Source organism: Maniola jurtina, chromosome Z, assembly GCF_905333055.1.
Source record: "Maniola jurtina chromosome Z, ilManJurt1.1, whole genome shotgun sequence".
Taxonomy (NCBI): domain Eukaryota; kingdom Metazoa; phylum Arthropoda; class Insecta; order Lepidoptera; family Nymphalidae; genus Maniola; species Maniola jurtina.
This window is the reverse complement of record NC_060058.1, coordinates 6,955,783-6,974,535: the sequence shown is the minus strand read 5'-3', so window position 1 is coordinate 6,974,535 and position 18,753 is coordinate 6,955,783. Positions and strand designations below refer to the sequence as shown.

At 34.7% G+C, this 18,753-nt stretch overlaps 2 protein-coding genes across 2 annotated transcripts in view; both read left to right on the top strand.

Annotated features, from left to right (window-relative positions):
* The window catches only part of LOC123880129, a 19,005-nt gene extending 14,444 nt beyond the window's left edge, over positions 1 to 4,561 (top strand). The window contains exons 5-6 of the mRNA XM_045928070.1: positions 2,698 to 2,703; positions 4,549 to 4,561. The gene's annotated coding sequence lies outside the window, so the exon portion shown is untranslated. The remainder of the gene's footprint in view (positions 1 to 2,697; positions 2,704 to 4,548) is intronic.
* LOC123880122 (proton-coupled amino acid transporter-like protein pathetic) overlaps positions 1 to 18,753 on the top strand; it is a 25,748-nt gene extending 6,995 nt beyond the window's left edge. The window contains exons 2-9 of the mRNA XM_045928059.1: positions 9,024 to 9,068; positions 9,551 to 9,636; positions 12,922 to 13,005; positions 13,365 to 13,515; positions 15,040 to 15,161; positions 15,608 to 15,692; positions 16,307 to 16,794; positions 17,086 to 18,753. Coding sequence (XP_045784015.1) covers positions 9,060 to 9,068; positions 9,551 to 9,636; positions 12,922 to 13,005; positions 13,365 to 13,515; positions 15,040 to 15,161; positions 15,608 to 15,692; positions 16,307 to 16,794; positions 17,086 to 17,497 — 1,437 coding nt within the window. The 5' untranslated portion in view covers positions 9,024 to 9,059 and the 3' untranslated portion in view covers positions 17,498 to 18,753. The remainder of the gene's footprint in view (positions 1 to 9,023; positions 9,069 to 9,550; positions 9,637 to 12,921; positions 13,006 to 13,364; positions 13,516 to 15,039; positions 15,162 to 15,607; positions 15,693 to 16,306; positions 16,795 to 17,085) is intronic.

The window sequence follows — 18,753 nt, the reverse complement described above, 5'->3', positions numbered from 1 at the left end:
TATTTGTACTTAGTAAATATAAAACTAAACTTGCATTTAAAGGTACCTAGTACCTACCTTAGTAGTTAGTAGCTATTAAACTGAGGAGCTAGCGAACAAAACAGTGAACTATACTTCTGATCTTTTTTTCTCTATTTTGGATGTTTGGCCCACTGAATACCAAATCTGAATTAGGCAAACCTGCCACCGGCCTAAGATTGAGTTAAAAATTCGTGAATTTGTTCAAAAGTCGAAACGATATAATTACAATAACAGCTGTCATAGAATTTTTTTGCTCTGTCTTGTAGAATTTTATTTCGTGTATATGCAATCGCACAATTTTTCCGACAGCTCCTACCATTATAACTGGACTGTTTCGAAGGAAGCTTTAAATTATAGATTATATAGCTCAAAAAACTCCTGAAAAATAGAGTTCCTTCGAGATGGAATACTCATTCTACATATATTACGCGACAGGTCGGACCTTCTTTATTTTATAAAATCTGAAAGTTTTTCTGCACATTGTCCCCAACACAGAGTGGAGCAATCAGCGACCATGAAGTTTTGGACCATGGTCGCTTTGGCAGATAACAGGTAACAAGGACGTACAAAATTTTTCGTCAAAGTACACTGTTTTTTTTTTTATATATTTTCTTCTGAATAGTATTAGAACTGCACTGCATTGCATGTAAAGTTAATAACAAGATTATTGTTTATTTGAGTATGTAATCAGTTGTAGTTATCCATTACCACAGTTTTACGATATTTACATTCCCATTCACTTCGTTTAAATATTTACATTTAATATTACTCTCAGACGTAGGTAGGTAGGTTGGTAGGCGTAGTAGGTATTTAGGTACTCACCTTTATTCAATCTAGGTTTTTTACGCACAGCATCCGATCCGAATTCAAGAATTCTTGGATCTGAAGTAACCGTTGTAGGACTTGTAAAGAAAAAAGGAACCCTTATTGGATCACTTTGTTGTCTATCTGTCTGTCAATTTTGGGTACTCTTCGTTGATGTAGAATCATGAAATTTGGCAGGCAGCAATGTCCTATAGCACTAGTAAAGGAAGAAAATCCGAAAATCGTAATTTTCCTGAAGGTATCCTTCATCCATGGGGTTGAAGGACTGCACTACAAATACTAGCTGTTAAATTGAGAGCAGTTAGTGCAGCGAAAATAGTCGTTAAGAATAATGGCGTCGATTACTAGAGAAAAGAAAAACTGCATCGTCACCGCAGTCCGTATCTGTTTCCCTTATTCTATAATTATATGCTGCATAACGACATACATAATTATCATTACCGAATCGTACATCGTTACAAAACTTTGGTTGAAATAGATAAACGAAAGACGCCTTTGAAAGGCGACTGTTTTTGCTGGTGTGATATAATTTATATAATTTTTTTTATAATTTATTACAAAGAAAATATTACAATAAAAGTTAAAGCTAGCCTTATCTAATTACTATACAAATCATGCCCGCGTGGAATGGTGCCAAGAATACTGGCTGCATTTCCGCGCTGGACAGCCAGGCTGATCCGTTGCGCAAAATATGAGCCAGCCCTTCTGTCACCCGATGAGACTATTAAACGCGGTGAAATGTGTGGTAAATTTTTTTTACCACTATTTATATAATTAATTTAAATTGATTATGATTTTTCTGGATAATTATTCTATAAACCCATTAAAAAACATTTGAATGTTATGAAATAGCTTTTTGTAACAAAAATTACTGCTCTATAACTAATAACGCTAGACAACATCGTGTCTTTTTAATTTACGACTTTAGTTGACGGAGTTAATTTGTATAGTAGCTTAAATAATAATCACGATCTCACGATTTTTTTTTACCCGTCTACGGCTAAGCCAAAAAGAAAGGTTATGACTTTAGGAGTCTATGTCCAAGTAAGTATGTATGTATGTATGTATCAAATTCTGTGTGTTCCACCGTGGCGCCTAAATTACTGGGCCGATTTTGATGAATGAGGTATCAATTGATTCGTTGTTATGGTCCGAGTGACATATGTTAGATTTTATATGAAACAAATTGACCAGACGTATGTTACATCCAAAAAAGTGAGGATTTCCAAAAAAAATCTTTTAATCGTATCTAGTAAGTAATCAAATAAAACGGAAAAAAAAATTGAGTTCATTAATATAAATATGAATTTTGTCTGTCAAGCCGGAAATTAGAAATACCTAGACCGTACTCGATGAAAAGACAGCAAATAAAGGGCAAGGAAAGACGTGATACTATTGGACTTCTGAGCGTATTTTTGCAACAATTATTTGAATTTTGAAATAAGGTAAAAAAAAATTCAATGTTAAAATACACGATGCGACAGAAAAACAATTTACTATATATCTATCGCTTTCTTTTGGCAGTTCACGGGTAGTATTCGGGATTTAGAGCTGTTTAACTTTATTCTGTTAGAGTAAAATTATAATCCCATTAAAAACATAACATGTACAAAAATCCAAGTCTCGCAACGTACTTAGTTCTTCTACCGCAAAAAGTTTTGAGATCTAACATAAAACCAAGTCGGTTAATTTATTTAGTATCTATAATCCCACCAAAAACATTTCATGTAAAAAGGTAGCCAAGACTCACAAGTTCATAATGTTTTCACTGTTAAAAAGTTATGAGATCTCTAGTAGAGCCAAGCCCCTAGCTGAGCTTAGATTTGTGCTGGCCATGGGAGCTATCCCAAGTCCAAAGTAATATAGCTTTTAAATGTTCTTGACTATAAGACATTTATAACAATAAATAACAAATCACTCTACTTACAAGCTCTGATTCTACAAACCCTATATCTTGGTAAAAAAGTACGGCTTGGCCGTTTACAGTTCGTGGATTTTTATCTGAAATAACATTTAAGCCCGGAATAGCTTCTGCGACCATCACGAAGTACAATACAAATTAGTAATTGTCGAACAAACTATTCCTTATGGCCTTAAAATATGTTATGTCATGTATTAGTTTTACGAACATTAAACGGCCAAGCCGTCCTTTTTTACCAAGATGTAGGGTTTGTAGAATCAGAGCTTGTAAGTAGAGTGATTTGTTATTTATTGTTATAAATGTCATATAGTCAAGAACATTTAAAAGCTATATTACTTTGGACTTGGGATAGCTCCCATGGCCAGCACAAATCTAAGCTCAGCTAGGGGCTTGGCTCTACTAGAGATCTCATAACTTTTTAACAGTGAAAACATTATGAACTTGTGAGTCTTGGCTACCTTTTTACATGAAATGTTTTTGGTGGGATTATAGATACTAAATAAATTAACCGACTTGGTTTTATGTTAGATCTCAAAACTTTTTGCGGTAGAAGAACTAAGTACGTTGCGAGACTTGGATTTTTGTACATGTTATGTTTTTAATGGGATACCTATTTAAAAAGTACATAATTTTCAAATTTGTGCGATGGTATGGAACCCTTTGTGTGCGACTCCGACTCGCGCTTTCTATTGTAGCGTATAAGTTGCTTTCGAAGTAAATATACCATATTCTGTACCATATTAGTACTCTATAATAGGGTTCATTATTGTCTATTTCAAATATGCCATACCTACTCCCACTGCCTACCTGCTCTGTAAAAGGGTCTATTATTATTTTCTATTTTCATATACACCATATTATTACTATGTAATAGGGTTCATTATTGTCTATTTTCAAATATACCTTTTTATTACTTTGTAGTAGGGTTCATTATTGTCTATTTTCAAGTAAGATAGGCGCTTAAGTTATTCGAAATTCACTGCAAATGTAACTTTGTAATCACGCAAGTTTGCAATCTTTTTATATAGGTTTACAAAGTTACTTATGCAGTAATAATTAAAAATAAGTATATCTTGAAAACGGGACTGAAATTCAGGTATTTTTTAATTTTTCCTCGCTTTATACTCTAAACACTAACTGTGTGCAAAATTTGAAACTTGTAGGTCTGCTAGAAGTACCTTAGAATTTTGATGATCGGTGAGTGTGTCACTTACAGAATCAAGAAACTTTGACTTGTAATAGTTCTTAAACTACTGGTTCAAATTAAATGTAATTTGGGCATATACCTGGTTTTACTATGTCCTCTTGGTCACTGAAAATTCAGACTTCTAGCTTTATCTGCAACGAAGTTACAGGGGGGTCGAAAGTGACACGAATGGGTTCGAGAAAAGGATGTTACGGTGTACCTCTAGCTCGACTTGGCCGGAGGCACTACCGTGCCTCCAGATAAAGTTCCCCTTACTTTACTGTTTTACACGAACTCATCAGCCAGTAGATTTTTTTTTAATCATACTACACAATATGTATTTATTGATGTTTCGGTATTACTTGAATTGTAATTACGTTTGTTATCTTGTGACGCAAATCAATTTGTTTTTCTAGTATACATACGTAACCACTTATATTTTATTATTATAGGGAAATAAGTGCAGTTCTATTCTACGACTAATGATTAGACACCGTAATGATATTTAAGAATCATTTACACGAAACAAGTATGTTTCTTTAGGCAAACTTTAATACTTAAGTAGACCGTAAAGTTGATTGGATTTAAATTACAGTAATTATGTAGGTAGCAGGTGCCTATCGACTTTGGAGGGGTAATGCCGTACGTGTATGCCATCGCAGTTTCCATAGTAATATATTATATTGTACCTACAACTTTACATAAAACCTATAGTGTAGTGACACAGTTCACGACAGTGGAACTTGGAACAAAATATCGAAGCTTCGACGTCACTGGCAGGCGTCAATTGTAACCTACATATTTTGACGCTAGGTAGGCTATAAAACAACTATTTTGATTTGATTTCACGCATAAAATTAATAAATCTTTGTACGTATTTAATACATATGTATTGTTATTTCCTAAATCTATAATTTCACGTCGCCCATAGTAGCCTAATATTTGACATGATATCGACGGCTCAGAATCAATTAATCGAGACTTCCCTCGGTCTAGCATGTGACCTATAATAATACCCTTTAGTTGGAGAACAGCTCTTATGTTTTAATTTTCCTTAAAGTCGACGGCATGAGTTCACATCGAATTCTCATTTGACTCTATTAGATAACTAGCCGATGCTCACGACTTCGCCCGCGTGGATTTAGGTTTTTCGAAATCCCGTGGAAACTCTTTGATTTTCCGGGATAAAAAGTAGCCTATGTGCTAATCCAGAATATTATCTATCTCCATTCCAAATTTCAGCCAAATCCGTCGAGTAGTTTTTGCGTGAAGGAGTAACAAACATACACACACACACGCATACACACAAAATTTCGCCTTTATAATATTAGTGTGATAATTATGTGGTTAAATTCCGCCCGACTGGCTGCTCTTAAAATTACTTGTAGGTACACATCAATTAGAGAAGCGACCTAATGCTCCGGAAACCGATATCAATCATCTCATTATAATATCAATATTGTGGTTTATCATTGTGACATCGTTGTTGCAACTTTAACAGTCAGACTGCAGACATTAGATAATAATAACATGTACGTTATTGATTAACTTACTGTCAGAACTCAGTATTATTGAAATAAATACACGCATTATAGTTTCACTAATCACCAATAATTTAAATAACTGATCGCGCTACATCCGCATGTATTTATCAAAATCCCGTGGGAGTTTTTTGATTTTCCGGGATAAAAATTAGCCTGTGTAATGTAATCCAGGGTATAATCCACCTCCATTCCAAATTTCACTCCTTAGTAGGTATAAATTTAAAAAGTTCACTCTCAGAGTCAGTTAAAAGTCATTAAATTAGTGACTAAAATGACTATTCATTTTAAAATGCACTAATGAAGCACTAACTTTAATAAACCCAAGACCATTACTTAGCACGCTAATGAAAGGTTTGACGTTTTTGTAATGTTTCTTACCTAAGCAATTCGGACGTCCCAGTTTTATGGCATGGTATTGTATTTATTTATTACAATGAGAACATCTGTGTGGATATATTTGTTGTTAACCCAAGACGCAAAAAGAGGGCTGTTATAAGTTTAACGGTTGTAATGTGTGTATCGGTGCAACTGTCTGTAGCGTCGTAGCTACCACGGATGAACCGAATTTGGTTTTTTGTTTTTAGTTTGAAAGGTGACATAAAACCAATAAAACTATAGAATGGCTAAAAGGCTTTGTAGAGGTTGTAAATTATCTAGTGAGGAAATAAATGCAATACAAAAAAAACGCATTAAAATCGACCCAGTAGTTTTTCAAGAATGGGCCGGATGGGAAAAATAGGCCGTCCGGAACAGGTAACATAACAAAAACGTCAAATCTTTCATGTAATGGTATTGGGTGGTCTTGGAAGGGATCATTAGTACATTTCTTTTTAAATCTATACTAAGGAGTGTCTTAAGTAACGACTAAGCGACTCTGAGTAAGAGATTTAAGATATAATGAACATTAATTAAATATTAGATTAGAGCTAATTTAATAAACCTCTCTGAGTGCGGCTGTTAGAACGTAAAAATAAAGAGTTGGCTCTTAGTTGAATCTTAGCTTGTCAATTTGCGCCCAGCTTCCTTTATCCCTATGCTCTTTGATATTAGTCTGGAACTTGGATGACTGGAATATGTGTAGAAAAGATGCTACATATATTAGACACCTTCGTGATCAACGATCCTATACTTAGGTATATAACTATGTAGTTTAATACGTTTGCTATATGTGTAACATATTCTAAAGAATATATTATTATCATAGTAGTAATACGCACATAAAATCTAAACGTTATGCTAGGTATATTCGAGTGATAACTGATAAAACAATTTTCATACCGCAATCGGCCTTGAAACGTATTGTGACGTTTACCGATTATAATATTTATTTTACTTATTTATATTGATATCGGTTTGTATCGATAACATCCAGGACTTGAAACAGGGAGTGTCAAAGGCTCCCAAACCCCCAGCGAAAGGGGCCTCGTTGTCTCGTACCTATTTATGGTATATAGGTATCAATCTAAAAGGTTTCAAAAGTATCTATGTCTTTTTAAGGGTTCCGTACCTTAAAAGGAAAAACGGAACCTTATAGGATCACTTTGTTGTCTGTCTGTCTATCTGTCCGTCCGTCCGTCCGTCCGTCCGGCCGTCCGTCCGTCCGTCCGTCCGTCCGTCCGTCTTGTCTGTCAAGAAAATCTATATGGTACTTCCCGTTGACATACAATCATGAAATTTGGCAGTTAGATAGGCCTTATACTTAATATATTATTATTTGGATTTCTGTGGGTGTCACCTTATGCACTCATAAATTAAGAACTTGTGCCTCGAAAGAAATCACTTTTGGTTGGGACCGCAAAACGAATTTTAAAGGTAATAATCGTTTACAAAAGTGAACCATTATTCCCACATGTCAGAAAAAACCTACTCTTCCAAATGAAAGTAGCTAAACTTTTCATTGATTCATCAGAAAAACGAACCAACTACGTCGGCTTTGAAAAACAAAAGTTTTAGAGTGTAAGGTTATTGACCCAAGCTCTACCAGATAAATAAATACCAGGTAAGTAGGTACATGTCTTGATTTTACAATTTCATGCAATTATTTTTATCCGACTTCAAAAAAAGGAGGAGGTTCTCAATTTGACACTATCCCCCCCCCCCCCCCCCCCCTGCATATTTAACAATAGGTTATGTAGAAACTTTCAAAAATACCCAGAAGTGATCATTCGATGCTAAAAGACGATGCTAAAAGAAGCGTAATAAATCATTCAAAACGGTAAACTAATAAGTCACGAGATACCTACTTGTAGACAGACAGACAACAAAGTGATCCTATAAGGGTTCCGTTTTTCCTTTTGAGGTACGGAACCCTAACAATCAAAATGCTTGATTACTCGGTCATTCACCTCATTCGTTTTACGTTTGCAATTATAATAATATATAATAGTACTTACCTACCAGGTTACTCGAGGCAGAGATATGCTGTAGTGGAAAAAAGAATAATTTGAATTTCAATGATACAAGAATCAGTCACTTTGTAAATGAATGCTCATTATGACCCTATTTTTCGAATACTCAGGTATGATTTTGGGCTTGTTGTGGTTAAAAAACATAGGCACTGTTATAATGTAATTACAGGAGGTACCGACCACGATTAATAGGTAGGCAGGTAGGTACGATGATTTTGAGTTTTTGACCCAGTTGCAATGAGTCGTGATGACGATGGAAGTAGGTAGGTATACAGGCCTACCAAATTCAAAATCATCGTTTTAATTGTGGTAGGTAATTAGGTACCAACGTACTTACCTACCTATTAGAAATATTAGGTTCTCACGTACCTACTGTTATTTTGTTAATAATATTGCCTAGAATCTAGATAGTTATGCAGAATCAGATAGACCGTAGCACATACCATTTCACTAAAGTCCTATAAATCTACTCACCACAAGCACGAAAAGGCTATTGTACTACTTTCCAACATAAAATCAATACTGATGACTTCATTTCAGCACTTCTATGAACTAGCTATAGAATAACTTTAGAAGTAGGTACCTACCTACATATTTCCATTTGATTAGATCCTATAGCTAATAATTCAAATTAGGCCTACAATTATTATGATTAAAAACTGTTTGTTAATCTTACACTCGAAAGACAACACAAGATATTATCAGTCGGATGTTAATTAATACCTAACAATTTCATCATTTTTTTAGAATCTAAGTTTATAAATAAAAATGAATCGCCGAAATGTATGTATGTGCGTTTAGGTTTTTAAAAATCCCGTAGAAACTGCTTTTCCGGGATAAAAGTTGCCGGGACGTTTAGATTCAGTACACTTTAATCTAGGCTCGTACGTTTTATTTCTTTTGTATTGTAGTTCAGTTAAATTTAAAGAAACTCTTAAGAAAGTTTTTAGGTCAAAAATATGGATATTTAGACGCTAGTAACTTTCTACATAAGCAATATTTCTTTACAATTATGGAAATTGGACAACAATTACGGGAACGGGAAAACGTTATCGCTTTTTGCATGAAAAACAACTAGACGATCCTCTTAATTCTAACTACATTTTTCCTTGTTACAGATTATCGTTTCGACCTAACAAAGAAGAGCTACGAAAATGGTTTATGTAAGTTATTATTTTGAAAAGAGTAATTACATTTTCTTGCCAACCCTTCTCAGCAAAGCTACTTACCAAACAGTTTGTACAATTAAAGGGACGCAAGCTACCTCGGTACCAAACATACAAATCGGTTAAGCGGATGGGTTTTTAGGAATCCCGTGGGAACTCTTTGATTTTCCGGGATAAAAATAGCCTATGTCCGTCCCCGGGATATAAGCTAACCTTGTACCAAATTTCGTTAGAATCGGTTAAACTATTGGGCCGTGAAAAGGTAGCAGACAGACAGACAGACAAACAGACAGTCAGACAGACAAACAAACAGACAGACGGACAGACACACTTTCGCATTTATAATATTAGTATGGAAGTATGGATAAGTAAGTCATGAAATCCCCATCCCAGTTGTCATCTCAACCTGTCGCGTACTATACCTTCCTACGTCCTGTAATTTGTGTTTCTGATTTCTTATAATTAATTTTGTCATACAGGAATCTAACGGTGCGCTATCGCCTCCTCAAGAATTGGAAACTTTTCTGCCCCCGGATGAAAAGAAAGAAAAGATCGTCAGCACGACGTAAGTACCTAACATAGCCTCGATAGCTCAACGGTTAAAGGAGCGGACTGAAAACCGAAAGGTCGGCGGCTCAAACCCCACCAGTTGCACTATTGTCGTACCCACTTCTAGCACAAGCTTTACGCTTAATTGGAGGGAAAGGGGAATATTAGTCAGCATAATAAACTTGGCTAATATTCTTTTTAAATAAAAAATAAAAAAAAAAGGTTCGCTCTGAGCTTCGGCCTAGCGTATCACCTTCGAGGTTCGACATGCCTTCTTGCAAGCTATGTATGTGATAAAATTTCAAGTACCTTCACTCTACAGGATATAAATATTACTGAAATTTTATAAAAGATCGATATGTACGTGATGATGATTATGTATGGAGCAAAAGCAGCAACTTTAATAACTAGCTATAATCAGCAGTTCGGAAGTTCAAATTCTCATTTCGCTCGTTCACTTAATTAGATGATCATAATTATTTACAATAATTATTTAATTGCTTTAACCCACATAATATAGATAGGTCGACATTTGTTTAGTGAAATAATAGTGTCTGATTGAGATTATTTACAGTAATTAATTAATTGCTTTAACCAACATAATACAGTCGCGATATTTGTTTAGTCAAATGGTCTGATTGAGTTGTCGTTTTAACATCTCGCGGGAGTTAGCCATATCATATCCCTGAGGAGTATGGTCATCTACCACATATAATATACACCATATTATGCTATTTCGCTGCGACATATATACATACTATTTGCATCGATCCATCGCTCGTTTGTATGCAATACAGATATAATTAAATTACACGATGCATGTGTACAACGCATGTCAAAAGCTACTTATAGAAACTTCTACGGGAACAAAAATTATGTTAAAAAATCGAAAAATATTTGTCGCTTACGCCTTGTGACGTCATTAATCACCTTCTGTATATCGAGACTAATAATAAAATTAATTATGTTAAAAATAGATAAAAATCATTATTATTTGACTAACATTTGGAATTATTCTGTATTACATAAGTACACTACATTAATATTTTTAAGAATTATTAAGAATTAAAATCAATCATAAAGTTTAAGTTTTCAAGGCCGCGCCAAAAACGACATTTCTGTAATGGCGCCGTGTTTACTAGCGTGTGACGTCACGTGTGTGACGTCACACGCTAGTAACTTAGGTTTACATTGTGTAATCAACTATTTACTAGCGTGTGACATAATTAGCCCCATAAACTACCGCTATACAAAACATCACATTATTTTATTCCTACAGTCGACCCCATTTTTATTATTGTAGCCAGAACCTATAGGTAAGCTAATTGAAAATAAAGATAGATTGATTACGTAGGAAATTAGTTAGTCACTAAAAGATTTCTAAATGGTAATTTTTGTCTTTTAAACAAGCAACATATTCAAAGTTTAAAAACAAATGTTCAGACATAATTATCTACAAGTTTAAAACTATATTCGGTACTTACAAAAAATCAACAGACAAGAACGACAAGAACTTTATCAATAAAGATAAGAAATAGTGCAATTCTTTATACTTAACAGTTTTCATTGGCTTCACTGTTATGTATGGCCTCATTCTTACGGTAAGTAAAAAGTTGACCTACACAGTACAAATGTTCTGGCGTACGGAAATGTAGGTGTGAGAAGCCTTGTGAATACCGATACGAAATTAAATAAGATTCTATGTAATATATTGCCCATAGCTACAGTTAAGAGGGCTCCCTCCGTCACTCGTTTCATACAATCGTAGTTCCAATTTCATTTGAATATTAAGCACCCAAAGTCCATGAAATTTTGCAGACATATTCTAGAAACTAATATCTACGTCTGTGGTTTTCCAGATTTCTGTTAAAATATTCGGTTTCAAAGTTACGCGGTCTTAAAAATTTTCATACAAATCTTTGAGCCCCTGTAATTTTAAAACTACATATTTTTAGAAAAATCTAAAACACCACAGACACAGATACAGTTCTTAGAATACGTCTGCAAAATTTCATGGATTTTGGTTGCTTAATATTCAAATGAAATTGGAACTACGATTGTATGAAACGAGTGACGGAGAGAGCCCTGTTAAGTACCTCCTGAATAGGTACATAATGACATAATACAGGTATGCTAATAATGATGCATTAAATCCATAAGATTTAGTTTTTCACCGTTTTTGTGCAATTTTTGCTAAAGGCATAAAAAAAATCAACGTCTAGAGCGTCTAAAATATCCGGGTTTGTAGGTACTTCACAACCTCAATTGGTGTTGAACATGAAACGCTATTAGCATAAAAAAGTTCGTTTAGAAGCTAGGTTAAGTCTCAAAAGTGGCATTGTGCATTGTAAAGTTTCGTATAGCAATCATTGAATTGCTATGTAGATACATTCCTACTACGAAACAGTAAGTTAGGCTCAGCCTTGACGACTCGAATGGAATGTACGTTTGTATCTTTCTCAGTAACGGTTAGGATTGACTGCTACAAAAAGCTAACACCACTTGTGTTAGCTTTCATTTAAAATTTATAACATCCCCGACAAGTGAAGGGTACAGTAACTAGAAAAGAGTTAATAACTTTTAAACGGCTGAACCGATTTTCTTGGATTATAGCTAATAAGAACACTCTCGATCAAGCCACCATTCAAACAAAAAAAATACTTAAATTAAAATCGGTCCATTAGTTTAGGAGCTACGATGCCACAGACAGATACACAGATACACACGTTAAACTAATAACTCTTTTTGGGTCGGGGGTTAAAAATATATCGGCGTAATTTACTTCAGTTGCTTTGAGGCACTAGGAAGCGTTTACGATTCATCTGCCAGGCAGGTAGAGCAACCGCTTCTAGTGGATCTGATTAGGTATAACTTAAGTACGAGTAGGTATATGGAACGATATGGAATGGGGAATATGGAACGCCCTTCCAGCATCAGTTTTCTCTCCAATTTTAACCTAGTTTCTCCTTTCTCCTGGTGGAGATTGCTCTGAGCAATAAGGCCGCCTGTGCATATAATAATTTTTAATTTCTTTGTTTTGTCTTGATTATTTTAATTTTATTTTTGTGATACACATTCTCATTAAGTGTGCTATAAGATCTACCTACCTGCCAAATTTCATGATTCTAGAATCTAGATCAATGGGAAGTAGCTATCCTATAGGTTTCTTAACAGACTCTACAGACAGACAAACAACGAAGTAATCCTACAAGGAATCCTTTTTTCTTTTGAGGTACGAAGCCCAAAAAAAGTTAAAGAAAAAGCTACCTATGTTATTTTGATAACTCGTTTTTGTTCACAGATATAACTTAACAAAAGAAGCAAAAGATGCCGAGGCCGGTGAATTTGATCCCTTCGTGGAAAGGAAGTTGGACAATCCCACTTCGTAAGTAATTTTATTATCATAGTTCGTGACAGGTCGACATGGCAATCGTGGTGGGGATGCTCCGCACATCCGCACAATCCCGCACAGCCCGCGCGCTAATCCGGTGCGGATTTCCCATGATGTATTTGTGCAAATACAAGTTGGTTGTGTTTTTTTTAAATATATACAAGTACATACTTACAGATAGAAAGATTTTCAAATCAAATAAACTTTTACAAGTAGGTAAGTACTTTTGAATCGTTATTAAATAAATCTACCAATGATTCGGAATTCCCTTCCTCCCAAGATTAACCAGCAAGCAACTCAACGGTTTCCTTATCACATATTCAATTCAAACGGTTATTTTTTTACATTTACAGGAATATGGACACACTCACTCATCTGCTAAAGGCTTCTCTTGGCACCGGTATCCTCGCTATGCCAAAAGCTTTCGCGAGCGCGGGAATCATTTCTGGAATTTTCTTCACTATCTTGGTCGCTGTCGTCTGCACACACTGTTCTTATATACTTGTAAGTTGATCTAAAAATTTTAAAGCTGTAGCGAAAATTTCTTGGTTTTTAAGAAACAAGATTTTTTACATCAGTTAGGCACCTATTATAATTACTCATTGGTGTTTAATATGAATAAGTGTATATGTTTGTTGCAACGCATTCTGGCGCGACGCGACGGTCGACCAATAACGTCAGTGCGAATTTGAGAAGGGCCATGAATCATGATAGAAAAGTGTGCACGTCTTCATATAAAATCTTTTGTTCTGTTTATAAGCACTCTACATACCAAAGCCGCTGATCCGGCAGGTTAGCTCGGCGGCTTTAGAACTTTGCAAGCCGGTAACATTGCCGGTTACACTAGAGCGTTATATGCCGTTTGCAGTTATTGATAGTCGGTGAAAACCGCCACAAATGTTTCCAAATAAACCCAGGGTTCTGACCTGGCAGGTTGGGCTTCTTGGTCGGCGCGGGCGACTTTGGTATGCGTATGTAGAGTGCTTCCAACAGTGCAATGTGTTTCTGGCTTTATTATAGATATAAAATAAAAAAAAGCGATCAGTATTGATCGTTTTTTTTTAATGAAAATTACGACGAGTAGGAAAAGATTTGTTTTGCAAAATTATTTTCTTTTAAAGTTCTTAAATAGGTCGAACAATGCGATTGTATACAAAAACTCGAATGTGAATTGGTAAAAATACACACATCAAAAACCCTTACAAAAACTATTACAACGCAAAAACTATTAAAAAATGTCTATTAAAGACAATGTCCGTATTTTCAAAAAAAATTTGCATGCTCGCGGGCCACTTTGAATAAATGATTTGAATTTTAAATTTTGCATAAAAGCAGGCAGCTCTTTATATATTATACATAAAAAATTGTTATTAAGTAGTCTTATAAGCTGATTAACTGTTCTGCGATTCTAACAACTGCTGTGCGAATTTACATTTATACATTAAATTTTTATCTATATATATATATATATATATATATATATATATATATACCTACTGGTTATGAATTGCATAAGTGTACGCATTAAGTAAAGATTCAAACAAATTACTTTATTGTAATTCATAGTGCATCACCATGCATACAGGCTTAGCGATCAACCAATAGGAGCTCTGACGTTAGATTGATTTGCATATCATTATCTTCAATGGCTTGAATATATATACCTCTATATGAATAACTATACCAGATACTTACTTATCGTTGGTATATTTTTCTATATACAAGACCCGGCAGGAAATATTGCACATCGAACTTTAGAAAGAGATAACGATTTCGTAGAGCGTTGTATATGTCGTTGAAACCGACGAAACGTCACATAGGTATGAGTGACAGAGACAACGCTCTACAAAGCCGAAATTTCTTTCTAAAGTTCGATGTGCAATATTTCATGCCGGGTGCTGTAAGTAGGTATTTTTCTATATTACGACCAAAGCTTAACTTAAAGTTCAAAAATATTTGTTTGTAGAATAATATTAAAGTATTGTACCTACGTGTAGTTTTCACATGTTATGTTGCACTTTTCCACAGATAAACTGTGCACATATCCTCTACAAGAAGACGCGCAAAACTACCATGAGTTTTCCTGAAGTAGGGGAAGCTGCACTCGACAATGGACCTGAACCTGTCAGAAAATGGGCCAACACATTTAGGTATAAAATATTTTACATACAACCTGGTTTTCATTGGTTAATAATTTCAGTCAGTCTTTTTCGTTTCTGATTTAGGTATTACAATCGCAAAAAATATATATTTACATTACATGAAAATCGGTGAAAACGTTCTTATTTGTGTTTAAAATAAGGCCAAATTTTTCCGAAGCAAAATATTCAATGTTCAATGTTTTATAAAGAAAATTTAAAAAAGTTAGCAAATTACTTTTTAAAAATCGATTTAGAAATAAACATTTATAAAAAGCGGTACTTCTCATGCAATACTATGATACACAAGGAATTTACATATAGTCAATTAATCGCGGCATTCAAAGTCCCGAAAACATTGATTGAACTGCAATTAAAATTCGAGGAATCGCCCCTGCCTCGAATAATCTTTGTAAAAGTGAATTAGGTACTTACTTTTGTTTTTGTTTTTTTTCCAGAGTATTTATCCTCGTGAGTCTCTTCATAACGTACTTCGGCACTTGCTCCGTGTACACCGTCATAATTGCCAAAAATATAATGCAGGTAAACTAATAAATTACATTTTTTATTGTATAATAAAGTTTCTCGTTACTGGGCGCTGAAGAAACCATTTCGTCTTCTAACATAGAATCTCTAAATATACATAGTAATTATTATTATAAAACATGACAAAATCAAAATCCATTTGCGAAAGTGTCTGTTTGTTGGTTTGTCCTTCAATCATGTCGCAATAGAGCAATGGATCGATGTGGTGGAGGTTTTTAGGTGGACCCACGCAGGCATCAACTAGTAACTTATAAATGCGAAAGTTTATTTATTAGTTGGTTGGTCATTCAATCACGCCACAAATTCGCGAGCAACATCTAGTTAGCTTATGTGGGCCTAACTATTTATATTAAAATATTCAAATTGAACGCAAATAAAGTCGCAGGCACATTGAAATAAACCATATCTCAACTGTTTGATTTTATTTATTTTTTTATTTTATTTTTTATTTTTTATGGAGACACACAGTATTAACAATAAACAATAAACAAAACAAATACAAAGCACACACACCACAACAGTAAAATGTTAATGTATCAGATGAAAGAATAGGTAGCTAAGTACCTATCGAAATTTTCAGGTCTATAATGCTCGAAAATTCTGACCCACAGGTCGTCCACTTCTACAAGACGGATCTAAAAGATGTCCTCGGAATCCGATTATTCATTATTTTTTTGCTGGTACCTCTTATTTTCATGGTTTGGATCAGAAACCTGAAATACTTGGCCCCAGTCTCAATGATTGCCAACTTCTTTATGGCTCTCGGACTTGGAATAACGTTTTACTTCTTAGTAGGAACCACAAAACTCAGTTTTGATAAGGTGTCAATGATAAAGCCCGTTAACGAATGGCCAGAATTCTTCTCTCTTACAATCTTTGCCATAGAAGCCATCGGTGTAGTGATGCCATTAGAAAACTCCATGAAGACTCCTCGCTCGATGCTCGGTATTTGTGGAGTCCTAAACAAGGGAATGTCAGGCGTGACTCTAGTATATATTTTACTCGGATTCCTGGGATATTTAAGATACGGAGAAGACGTTCAAGATTCCATCACCCTGAACTTGGTACCTCACCCTGATGACCCGAAAATATATGAAGTGTATGTATCTTGAATTTTTTATAGATTTTCACAAAACTTAAGTTACCTACCGCAGTCATATAAAATTGTTATTGATACCTATTCTTGTAACCTTCTAATCTTTTACCAGTTACTAGTAAGCCTTAGATGGAATCTTGCAAATGTAACAAATCATTTTACATTTGCAAGATTCCATCTAAGGCCAACTGTCAATCTCAATGTATGTATTGAAATGTAAATTACACATATTTTTCCACACATACGAGTATGTTACTCGACTTATGAAATTTCAATTAGGTAATCTTTTTTCAGGCTGGCGCAAATCGTCAAAATCGCCATCGCTATTGCCGTCTATTGCACTTTCGGTCTCCAGTTCTTCGTGTGCGTGGAAATCATGTGGAACTGCATAAAGGATAAGTTCAGAGCAAGGCCCGACCTCGCCGACTACACCATGCGCACTCTCATGGCCACAGCGTGCGTGTTACTCGCGGTCGCAGTACCGTCTATTGGACCTCTGATGGGAGTCATTGGCGCCTTCTGTTTCTCCATTCTGGGCCTAATAGCCCCAGCATTTATTGAGGTCATCACTTACTGGGACATTGGTTTTGGACCATTTAAAATCCTTATCTGGAAAAACCTTCTCGTTTTAGTTTTCGGTCTTTTTGCGCTCATATTCGGAACCAAAGATGCTGTTATCAGCATAATAAAAGTATACAGCTCGTAATAACAGGTTCAGCAGGCAAAATTCTGAGTCTGTTTTATGCTAGTGATAACCAGCGCATCTTTCGTGTTTATTTATATTATATGAATACACTTATAATAAGTGAATTTCTAACTTTGTGAGACTACTTTTGTATTGACCGTTACGCTATAGTAAGGTACTTCATGGCAATTACAACGCGTTTTGAAATGGTGCTATTAATTTTCTTACTCATAAATAATAGAGCTATCTCCGGCGTTGGAGTTATTATCATTTATAAAAAATTTAAGGGGCATTTTTGAGTGGCACAGTCGAGTGTTTAGTGTGTATTGGAGTAGTTACTTATTATTTAAGTAAATATATAAATTCAATTGCATTCCCAAATGGCGTGATGTATGAAAAGTTTTGAAAGATGAATGAGTATGGCAAATCAGAGCCCCAGAGCTCGTAGGAAATATTAGAGGTGACTGATAAAGGCTGGATGTTAATTTATACATGGCCAGAGTATAGCAAATTAAAACTATTAGCAGGTATTGCGTGTGCATTCATATTTTTTTCAATTTGAGATGGAACTAAGTACCAGGAATTTTTGAATCCCATTATATAATGTCATCAATTTTAAGAATGTCGCATATTTACATGAACTAAGTGCCTACTGCGAAGTTTCAATTTTTATAAAGCTTAGTTTTGGCCGTACATTATCAACTATGTCCAAGCAAGATCGATTGCCAGTACTTTAATATTGAGGAAAATAATAGATACAAATGAATTTCGGCTTTTATCAGGTTTAATTTAAATACACTGATAAGTCATAACGCAGATGAAGAACTATGTAACGAGCAATGATATAAATAAGATCTTGCTTCAGCTTTTATGAAGTACCTCCTCATATTTTAATACAGGCTCTCAGGTAAACATATGAGACTAATTTTTTTATGCTCTGCATGTCCAGGCATGAATTTAGCCCGTTAAATCAAGGTCAAATATTCAATTATAACTAAAAACTGAGGATTAAAAAAACTGCTTTCAATTAATTTTGTTAAAAAATTGCTTACTATAGGTACAGAGTAGGGATAATTCTTTAAAATGGCTTCAGGCACTAGATACCAATACAAATTAATCTAGTAACCACGGAACAGTAGTTACTTAAAGTATTAGGTATTTAATTAGCGTCTTAAGTTGATTTGAAACTACGGAATATAATATAATATATAAATATCGCTCATCCTACTTTTAAATGTCACTGTTCACACTGTTAGATCTAATAATATTACATCTAA